Genomic DNA, 11,754 nt, shown 5'->3' on the forward strand with positions numbered 1-11,754 from the left:
TCTGCTTCTGTTAGGCCCATACCTTTTCTGTCCTTTATTGAACCCATCTGTGCATGAAATGTTCCCTTGGTATCTCTAATTTTCTTGAAGAGATCTATAGTCTTTCCCATTCTGTTGTTTTCCTCTATTTCTTTGCATTGATTGCCAAGGAAGGCTTTCTTATATCTCCTTGCTATTCTTTGGAACTCTGCATTCAAATGGAAATATCTTTCCTTTTCTCCTTTGCTTTTCACTTCTCTTCTTTTCACAGCTATTTGTAAGGCCTCCTCAGTCAACCATTTTGCCTTTGTGCATTTCTTTTCCACGGGGATGGTCTTAGGAATATATCTACCTAAAGAAACAAAAGACCTATATATAGAAAACTATAAAACACTGATGCAAGAAATTAAAGAGGACAGAAATAGACGGAGAAATATACCATGTACATGGATTGGAAGAATCAATATTGTGAAAATGAGTATACTGCCCAAAGCAATCTATAGATTCAATGCACTCCCTATCAAGCTACCAACGGTATTCTTCACAGAACTAGAACAAATAATTTCACAATTTGTATGAAAATACAAAAAAAAAAAAAAAAAAAAAAAAAACTCAAATAGCCAAAGCCATCTTGAGAAAGAAGAATGGAACTGGAGGAATCAACCTGCCTGACTTCAGGCTCTACTACAAAGCCAAAATCATCAAGACAGTACGGTACTGGCACAAAGACAGAAATATAGATCAATGGAACAGAATAGAAAGCCCAGAGATAAATCCACATACCTATGGACACCTTCTCTTCGACAAAGGAGGCAAGGATATACAATGGAAAAAAGACAACCTCTTTAACAAGTAGTGCTGGGAAAACTGGTCAACCACTTGTAAAAGAATGAAACTAGAACACCTTCTAACACCATACACAAAAATAAACTCAAAATGGATTAAAGATCTAAATGTAAGACCAGAAACTATAAAACTCCTAGAGGAGAACATAGGCAAAACATTCTCTGACATAAATCACAGTCATCAAAACAGTATGGTACTGGCACTCCTCTATGACCCACCTCCCAGAATATTGGAAATAAAAGCAAAAATAAACAAATGGGACCTAATGAAACCTAAAAGCTTTTGCACAAGAAAGGAAACTATAAGCAAGGTGAAAAGACAGCCTTCAGAATTGGAGAAAATAACAGCAAATGAAGCAATGGACAAAGAAACAATCTGAGAAATATACAAGCAACTCCTGCAGCTCAATTCCAGAAAAATAAACGACTCAATCAAAAAATGGGCCAAAGAACTAAAGAGACATTTCTCCAGAGAAGACATATAGATGGCTAACAAACACATGAAAAGATGCTCAACATCACTCATTATCAGAAAAATGCAAATCAAAACCACAATGAGGTACCATTTCACACCAGTCAGAATGGCTGCTATGCAAAATTCTACAAGCAATAAATGCTGGAGAGGGTGTGGAGAAAAGGGAACCCTCTTACACTGTTGGTGGGAATGCAAACTAGTACAGCCACTATGGAGAACAGTGTGGAGATTCCTTAAAAAACTGGAAATATAATTGCCATATGACCCAGCAATCCTACTCCTGGGCATAGACACTGAGGAAACCAGAAATGAAAGAGACACGTGTACCCCAATGTTCATCACAGCACTGTTTATAATTGCCAGGACATGGAAGCAACCTAGATGCCCATCTGCAGATGAGTGGATAAGAAAGCTGTGGTACATATACACAATGAAATATTACTCAGCCATTCAAAAGAATTCATTTGAATCAGTTCTAATGAGATGGATGAAACTGGAGCCCATTATACAGAGTGAAGTAAGCCAGAAAGATGAAGACCAATACGGTATACTAATACATATATATGGAATTTAGAAAGATGGTAACGATAACCCTATATGCAGGACAGAAAAAGAGACATAGATGTATAGAACAGACTTTTGGACTCTGTGGGAGACGACGAAGGTGGGATGATCTGAGAGAATAGCATTGAAACATGTATATTATCAATTGTGAAACAGATTGCCAGTCCAGGTTTGATGCGTGAGACACTGCTCAGGGCTGATGCACTCGGATGACCCAGAGGGATGGGATGGGGAAGGAGGTGGAGGGGGGTTCAGGATGGGGAACACAAGTAAATCCATGGCTGATTCTAATCAATGTATGGCAAAAACCACTACAATATTATAAAGTAATTAGTCTCCAACTAATATCAATAAATGAAAAATAAATAAATAAATAAAAATAAAAAAGCAACTGGGTTATATACTTTAAATAGGCTAATCTTTATGATATGTAACTTTCATTTTAATAAACCCATCATTTAAAAAGTGAAAGCAATTGATTTTATTCTATGAGATACTCCATAATGCATTTTTGTGTTAAGAAACTTTATTAAAAAATTTATACATTCAACATGATTAAGACATTTTATAAACATAAAATCATTATGTTTCATTAAGTTGCAGTGTGCTCCGACATGGTCAGGTATCATTCTGTGACCTTGCATGAGGTTTAAGACAGAAACTTCCTCAGGGAAGAATTTCAAAAATATGGTCATGGAACTAGGTAATTCATGGAGACTTAAGGCAAAGGAAAGGCTTCAGAGGGCAGGAGAAGGAGGAAGGAAGGAAACTGTATATGAGGGATCCTCTGGAAACATCATAGAAGCTCACAGCTCCATTGTCATAATCCAGGAACACTCCAATCCTACCCAGAGGCCTTTTCACAAACTGAACTAAGGGTGGGGAGTTGGTGAAGAGACTATGCTGGTCGTTCACTTTTTCAGAAAATAGAAGAAATGCTTCTTCATAATTAATACGGATAATAGTATCACTTGTCAAGATATCTTTAGTGACCCCCAGAATCCAGTTGGAGAAGTGTGTCACATCCAGCTCCCAGTAATGCCTCCCGGAAGTGAAAGCCTGAGCTCCCCAGGCCACAAAGCTCTCCCCACCATCGAACTGTCTGGACAGGCCATGGGGGTCATCTCCCGACATCACACTTGCATCATCAAGGCTCACATGGTGAATGGTTGTCTGAGTCAGAACATTATCCACTGTAGAAAGACAAAAAACCAGGTTAGCAAGTGGAATTTCCATGTCTCTGAGAGGCAGAGGCTCTCTACCCCCTGCCTTTTTTCATTTTTCCTCCCCCAAGTAAACACAGAACAAAGCAAAAGGAGTTCAGACTGGCTCTTCAATGAACAACAGGAGTTATCATTCTCTCTACAGCGTATAGAATGCCTCAAATCATATAGAAATGGAAAAAACAAACAAACAAAAAAACCCCCAAGATACATTATAAACTGTGTGAAGTCTTTAACGTCAATCTCTTGATAGTTTATTTCAGAGTTCACCTAAAATATATTTTATCTTTTGTTTAGAAAACTTTCTTGTGTTCTTTGTCTTTAATATTATTTAATAGATAGATGGCACTTTGCTGTCAAGTGAAAATTTACTGGGGTGTATTTTCTATCTATTACTTTCTCAAAGGCCTAAACATTTGATAGAAATCCATAAATGCATAGTTTTGCAGCTTCTGAAAGGATATTCTGGCTAACCATGTTCCCTTATCCCTTGCCTTTCAGTTGTCCTGAGGTTGATCTAAGAGCATTACAGTTATCTGGCATAAGCCAATCTTAATCTGTTTTGTAAATTAGTCCTTATTTTAGGAGTAATAAATATTCTCTGTACAATACATAACAAATGCACATGAAATGCAGAACACATTCAAAACCAGAAATACCACTATTAATCTTTCAAGAGTGAAATAACCTGAATAAACACAAAGTTGATGGCTCCTCATGAAGCTAAATATTCTCTTTATAACAACATGAGCATCCTGGTTGTTCTACTATTGCTTCCCTTATGCCAGTTGTAACTTAATGTATGTATCTGGTTTTGTATTTTCAGTAAACTACAGGTGGCAAAGGTCAACTTTGACTTCTGTAATCTGACTACACAGGCAGAAAAGATGTTACCACTTTGGGAAGTTAAGTACTATCATATTTCAGGAAAAAACAAAATAACAACAAAAGAAGGTTCCTTTCTAGGAAACTCTAATGAAGCATAGTCCTGATCATCACAGGGCTGACCCTTACCTCTGAAGTTGTTCAGCATGTGTAGGATTCCAGTGACAGGCCAGCAAGTGAGCTCTGGGTTCACTGGCTGAGGCTTCTGCATATGTGCCAAGTTGGTCCTGAAACAAATGATATCCAATACATTTCAAGGCCAAAGTCTAAACACATGACTATTGCACAAAAGCAGCTTTTAACCCAGGACATTTTGTTAGAATTCTCCTATTTTTGGTTAATTGCATATACAATATATTCTACACAGTTGGGAATATAAAAGCATTACCATACTGTTTACTAAATATAAATTATATCAAATTTCAACTTCTCCATTATTCTCAAATATTAGTCCAGTTTTCCACTCATTGAACCTCATTCCCTTCCTCTATTCCGTCTCAGATAATGCAAAGATCCTGGGCATTTTACAGAGAGAAAAAATTCAGGCTAAGCCTTTGAGATTGCAGTCAGCAAGTAGTCATCAAGGATGCATTCAGTGTCTACAAGGAAGAGTTCATTGATCCAGACCTGTTTGCTCTTGTCAGACCAGCAAGGGATTCCAATTCCAACCTGGTTACCTTGGTCTGAAAGTCTAACTTAGTGTGCAGCAGAAAGCCACTCCCTCTGAGGTCCTTCTTACGAGGGAGCTTGCAACGATGGACCATGCTGAGTCACTGCTACTCCTCTGAGCAAAAGCACAGTTCCTCTTCTCATTCTTAGGGAATTTGTCTCTTTCAGGCCTTTCTCACCTTCCAACTCACAAGCATAGGTGCTTCCTCTGTGATATCTTAGCAAATTCCTTCCAAAGTTTTATTGTGGTGAGGTTGGAGAAGATGGGGTGAGTGGCTGAAACAAAGTCCAGCATGTCAGAATGTTTTCAGATATATTTGATTTCAGCAAAATGAAAAGGAAACTTCTGAGACCAAGGATCAGAAGGCCCTGAAATTCTTTTGAAATAAAATAGAAAATAGCCACAAAGATGATATTGAAGGTTCTGCACCTATGGATTCACATGTGGATTCAATTTGTAAATTCTGAGTTGCTTACTTATGTACTTATTTATTTATATATTTTATGTATAAATACATATTTATGTATTTTATTGAAGTCCTTGTTGGACCTACTATTTTATATATAATTTTAAATATAGCAGTGTGTAAATGTCAATCCCAAATCCCCAGTCTATCTATTCCTCCATTCTTACTCCTGGTTTTGAATAAAAAAATTGGAGAAGAAATTTCCAGAAAGTAAAACTTGAAAATTCCACATACCAGGGAATTTTTTGAATAATATGCAATTTACCTTGTGTATATTTGCTGTTATAAGTAGTCTAGAGATGACAAAGTGTAAGGGAGTATTCTTGTAAGTTAACTGAAAATACCAAGGCATTTTGTATAAGGAATCCTGCATTCTGGAATTTAGATATTGGGGAGGACCTGAAAACAATCTCCCATGGCACTAAGGAACGACTGTGCATCCATTTCATCAAAAAGAGAACAACTTTTCCAGAAATAAAAAATCATTAGTGTATACTCACATTTCCAATACATTTCCCATGGCCTGCAAGGAGAAAAAAAAAGATCATGTTAATCATGAGATTTCTGTCTTTTTGCATCTTCTTCTCTATTCTTTATTCAATAAGATACTGTTTTGCTAATTCTCTTCTAAGGAACAGTCAGAAGGCATTGTAACAGAGCTTAAACTAAAATATGATGGGCTTCCTCAGTGCACATTAAGGAAGGAAGGGAGCCATGAAGAGTATATAATGATGTAACAACATCTAGGATTCCAATGTCACTCATTGCCCAGTGCTACTCCCAAGGACAGAGCTCACCATCTATGAAAACAATAAACCAAAACAGGGAACCATATAAAGTGAATTATAGAGTGCATGGAAATTGATGACTAGTATCTCCAGAAAATCTGGGATAACAGGGAATGACAAGGGTTTAGGGGAACACATTTAGATTTACTCCATGAAAGTTAACATTCTCCTGGTTATGGAATTTTGCTGATCTTGGAAACTTATCTGGATAGTACCCCTGATCACACTAAAAAAAAAAAAAAAAAAAAAAAAAAAAAAAAAGTCCTATTTTAGCTAGGAAATGGGCAAAACATCTTCCAAAAGTTACCAGGATATGATAAAATAGGGGAGTGGACAAATAAAATAATGGGGGTGAAGGAAAATCCTTTCTTAGCTGAGAGTAACGGTATATGCAGGGAACATTTCAGTGTCACAGCAACTTGTCTAGAAGAGTGTTTCTCTGAGGACGGACACTCCTTTCTTACCTGGAGCAGTTCCATGTCTGGCTTGTGGCACATCTCAGTCAGCTTTCTGTACATTTGTTTCAGACTTTCTCTCTGTTGAGTCATTCTGAACACACTCTCCTTGAGTTGTAGACAAATCTCCTTGGCTTCTTTCTTCAGAGCGTCCAGATGCAGTTTCTCCTCCTCCTGGAGCAATGGATGCCTCCTCTGATATTCAAATTTAATCATTACCTTCCTTAGGGCCACATATTTCTGAGGGGATAGTGGATTCAAAGCATTGCTTATGCTCACATTCAAAACAAAACTCAAATAATATTTCCTTGAGGTCATCAAGAAAGCTCTTGGCAAAGTTTTTGCCTCACACATCAAAGGTCCTGTATCTGCTGGTCTTTCCTGTCCATGCATTCTCTGAGTTCCTAGTATCCTTCTTTCCTTGAATCAAGCCATCTGAGGGGTCCAAGCTCTCTCCCTAGGAGGATTCTCTAAGGTTCTTACTCTATTCATTATTTCTTCTCTGACATGAATCTTGCCTTTCTCTTGTCCCTTTCCTTGATTTTTCTAAATATCTGTTAATGAGGTAAACCTCACTTTGTACAGTTTTTAAAATATGCTCTATTTTCCCTCTAGATACTACTCTATTCACCTCTCCTACTTCACTAATCACACTTAGGGCAATGTGTCTTATACTTCATTTTCATTTGAAAAGTTGTATTCAAATCTTCAAAATTTGGCCTAGGAACACTTCATGCTGTGGTTTTCCCATGTACTAGCATCCTTTAACTAGCATGCATTGGCCTGTTTCAATTGTGATCACTGATAGTTCATTTGAAACCACACCTTTTCCAGGGAAGAGACCAATGAGAACTTAAATGGACCAAAGAGCTAGAATTATATAACTATCTATACAAATAAATAGTAACTTTTTATTCTTACCTTAAATGACCAAGCTTTTTTAGCTTCCTGGTTCAGAATGAGTTGCATTTCTTCTCTCTTTTTCCATAAAGAGCCCATTCTCTTCAGAAAATTTTCCTGCAAAATACCCATGGGATTTAGTGACATGGAAGATGAGACCGTAAATTTCATCCCCTTATTCATGAGCAAAGGCAGTTGTTGGTTACACAGAAACCTTTAGTTAGGATGCTGCGGTCAGATTTTCCCACATTAATCTGAATCTAACGCTTGAATGTGATAGTGACAGAAGTGTATGCTAGAGAACAGGGGGAAAGTTACAGATAACAAAATCCATACCCTAATAAATTGAGACTTACACATTTATATAGGTTGATTAAGAAAGCCTCAAGCCCCCATCAGAAGCCTGGGGCCCTGGTGCCACCCGCCCCGGGAGGCTGTATTTCCACATGTGTGGACAACTGGGCAACAACACTGACAGGACACATTATACGTGAGGATCCACATCCAGAAATCCCACCTCCACTGTCTCCATCCCGTCACCATCATAGCATCCTCGTCTTCCTCTCTGACTTAGGAGCCTCTACATCCCAAACTGCTCTAGAGGCATCACCTACCCGGGACTCCTCAGCAGCCCTGTGTATCGGACTGTGGCTGTGAGCTGCGTGCTCGGGGCGTTCAGAGCAGGGCCCGCAGAGCAGGGTCTGGTCAGCCTCACAGAAGAGGCCTTTGGCTTCCTGGTGTGTCTCACAGATCTGCTCCTCAGAGCGGTGGACGTGGTCAGCTCTGGCCTGTCTTGCAAGGGAAGCCAGCCTCTTGAGGGCAGTATTGGTTTTGAAATCAGGCCTCTCTGATATTCCCCTGCACTCAGGGCAGCTCCTTGGAGTCTGGTCTTCTTCCCAGCAAAGGCTCAGACAGGGACGGCAGAAGCTGTGCCCACAGTCTATGGTGACGGGGTCCAGGAAGCAGTTCATACAGATGGAGCAGGTGAGTTCCTGCTGGAAGGCTTCCAGCTCATCTGAATCCATATTTCTAAATGTTAAAGAGACAAATAAGAGAGGGCAAGAGAAAAAGTCTTTCTTCTGCCTGGATCAGGGGAAATAAAGCCTTTGGCCCAGTCCTGTCTTGAACTCTGTATAATTTCCATATTTGCTAAACCCCAACACAACCCTGCATGCTTAGTCGCTCACTCGTGTCCACCTCTTTGTGACCCTATGGACTGTAGCTCACCACGCTCTGATCATGGGATTCTCATGACAAGAATACTGGAATAGGTTGCTGTGCCCGCCTCCAGGGGATGTTTGCTACCATGGACTGAGCCCATGTCTCTTAAGCGTCCTGGATTGCCAGGTGGGTTCTTTACCACGATTGCACCTGGAGTTCCCCAGTGGCTCAGTGGGTAAAGAATCTGCCTACAATTTAGGAGAAACAGGAAATGTGGGTTGGAGGCCTGGGTTGGGAAGATCCCCTGGAGAAGGAAATGGCAACTGGTCCCAGTGTTCTTGCCTGGGAAATCCCATGGATAGTGGAGCCTGGTGGGCTACAGTCCATGGGGTTGCAAAGAGTTGGGCATGACTGAATGACTAAGCAGAAACACAGTACAAACCTGGAAATGGTGACTACAGACAGGTTTTATTCTTGCTATAATAAAAAGGATGAAATTAGATAAAAGAGTCACTTGCAACTATTTTTTTGTTTAAAGTTAACCTGAGGATAAATATTAGGATGAATCCAGAGTAACTTTTGTCAGCTGATTGGTACAAAAGCATATATATAATCTCAATCTGTCTCTCTCTCTCCATTTTCCCCTACTTACAACCCACACTAACACACACTTTGTCTCTTCGCTAAAGTTCTCTAAGCCTTCTGCCTTTAAAGTGACATATATGCTTTTCTAAAGCCAAATAAAATTGTTTGTGAATAATTTAAACAATATAATTAATGTTTTCTTTAACTTGGGCATTCTGAAACTGTAAACTGGTCAGTGTTTACTTACAACTTAAATTAACAAAACTATTCCTTTCAAGACAAAAAAAAAATGTATATATATATAACATTGCTAGTTTAGGAAAACAATTTTTCCTGGAGTCAGTTCAGATATTCCGAGTATGTCATATTTTGAACTGGTGAATGTTCTCACTATAACAATAATATGCAAAAAAGAATCAATTGTTTACTAAAGAAAGTGAAGATGAAAGCAAAGTCACTCAGTTGTGTCCAACTCTATGCGACCCCATGGACTGTAGCCCACCAGGCTCCTCCGTCCATGAGATTTTCCAGGCAACAATACTGGAGAGAGTTGCCATTTCCTTCTCCAGGAGATCTTCCCAACCCAGGGATTGAACCTGGGTCTCCCGAATTGAAGAAGACACTTTACTGTCTGAACCACCAGGGAGGTTCCAGTTTGACTCTACACTGTTTACTAAAACCTTAGAAATAAGTTTTACTATACCCAAAGATTTCCACCTACACTGGAAACTCCAAATACCTGGTTAATGGAAGCAACATAAGATGTTTTATTTTTGATGTTTCGCTCTTTGCTCATTCCACTTCTTTAGAGTCCCTATTGGTTGATTGGATCTATTTTGAACACTTTTCACTTATGGACTGCAAAGTGATGTCTTTAAAATGATAGCGAAAAGATGCTCAACATCACTCATTATTAGAGAAATGCAAATCAAAACCACAATGAGATGCCATTACACGCCAGTCAGGATGGCTGCTATCCAAAAGTCTACAAGCAATAAATGCTGGAGAGGGTGTGGAGAAAAGGGAACCCTCTTACACTGTTGGTGGGAATGCAAACTAGTACAGCCGCTATGGAAAACAGTGTGGAGATTTCTTAAAAAACTGGAAATAGAACTGCCATATGACCCAGCAATCCCACTTCTGGGCATACACACTGAGGAAACCAGATCTGAAAGAGACACGTGCACTCCAATGTTCATTGCAGCACTGTTTATAATAACCAGGACATGGAAGCAACCTAGATGCCCATCAGCAGACAAATGGATAAGGAAGCTGTGGTACATATACACCATGGAATATTACTCAGCCGTTAAAAAGAATTCATTTGAATCAGTTCTAATGAGATGGATGAAACTGGAGCCCCTTATACAGAGTGAAGTAAGCCAGAAAGACAAAGAACATTACAGCATACTAACACATATATATGGAATTTAGAAAGATGGTAACGATAACCCTATATGCAAAACAGAAAAAGAGACACAGAAATACAGAACAGACTTTTGAACTCTGTGGGAGAATGTGAGGGTGGGATATTTCAAAAGAACAGCATGTATACTATCTATGGTGAAACAGATCACCAGCCCAGGTGGGATGCATGAGACAAGTGCTTGGGCCTGGTGCACTGGGAAGACCCAGAGGAATTGGGTGGAGAGGGAGGTGGGAGTGGGGATCGGGATGGGGAATACGTGTAAATCCATGGCTGATTCATATCAATGTATGACAAAACCCACTGAAATGTTGTGATGTGATTGGCCTCCAACTAATAAAAAAAAAAAAAAAGTGAAAAAAAAAATAAATGTATATATACTTAAAAAAATAAATAAATAAAATGATAGCAAATGTGACCATTTCAAGAAGGTTTTCTGATCAATTTAACCATTTAACTCATATTCATCTGTGTAAAGACTATGAAATGTATTAATTACATTGAACATTTTAGGAGTACTATGTGTTTCATAAATACTTCTGTATTTATAAATATGTGCATCAAATGAGGAGATAGCTGATGAACAGGGAGAAAGTATAAAGAAGACATGTGTAGAGTGGGCTAGAAACTGACCAAGAATTCTTTACAAATAAAATCACTTTTATGCTAATGACACTGGGAATCATGATAGCATTAAAATAAAAGAAGAACTAAATGGGCTTCCCCAGTGTCTCCATGATAAAGAATCAGCTTGCAATTAGATTAACTCCTTTTATATGGATTAACTCTTTTAATCTTCTAAACAATATTTACTAATTTTCTATTTTTACCCACATTTTACAAGGAAATTACTTGACATAGTATGGATAAAAGACATTACTTGTTTGCAAATCCCAGAGGGAATAAATGCTTGATGCATTGCATCCATACAGATATTACTGATAGAAATAAAAACAAATTACATTTCTGTCCACAATTACCATTAAAGTTTCATTCCTAAGTGAACATAGCAGAATTTCATCTACTTTGATTAGAACTCACCACTGGGTACAGTTGACTGAATGTTCTACTCTTATGCTGTAAGTAACTCTGCACGATTCAGTTCAGCTTTAGCTGTTCACCTCTGCCTGGCAGAAACTTCCCGAAGTCTCCACAATGCAGCCAACTCCAGTCCTGACAGCTCTGGACTCTAGAGAAAAGTGAGTGTGGATCTTCAAGAGATGCTTTATATAGTCTCTGAAGACCACGCCCCTCTTCCAAGTGATAGTGTTATCAGCCCTGTGAAAAGGTAAAGATGCACATGATTAGATTTTCCCACAGTTGAAAACACTT

The 11,754-nt window shown here is 38.8% G+C and overlaps 1 protein-coding gene across 1 annotated transcript; it reads right to left on the reverse strand.

Moving 5' to 3' along the window:
• Positions 1 to 2,571: 2,571 nt before the first annotated feature.
• Positions 2,572 to 8,275, reverse strand: LOC133067590 (tripartite motif-containing protein 64-like). The gene is made up of 5 exons (XM_061158535.1): positions 7,865 to 8,275; positions 7,272 to 7,367; positions 6,352 to 6,590; positions 4,101 to 4,210; positions 2,572 to 3,056 (listed from the first exon to the last, which is right to left on the reverse strand). Exons 1-5 carry the CDS (start codon positions 8,273 to 8,275, stop codon positions 2,572 to 2,574), a joined length of 1,341 nt encoding a protein of 446 aa, XP_061014518.1.
• Between the last annotated feature and the right edge of the window lie 3,479 nt (positions 8,276 to 11,754).

The sequence above is a fragment of the Dama dama genome, chromosome 2, assembly GCF_033118175.1.
Source record: "Dama dama isolate Ldn47 chromosome 2, ASM3311817v1, whole genome shotgun sequence".
Classification (NCBI taxonomy): domain Eukaryota; kingdom Metazoa; phylum Chordata; class Mammalia; order Artiodactyla; family Cervidae; genus Dama; species Dama dama.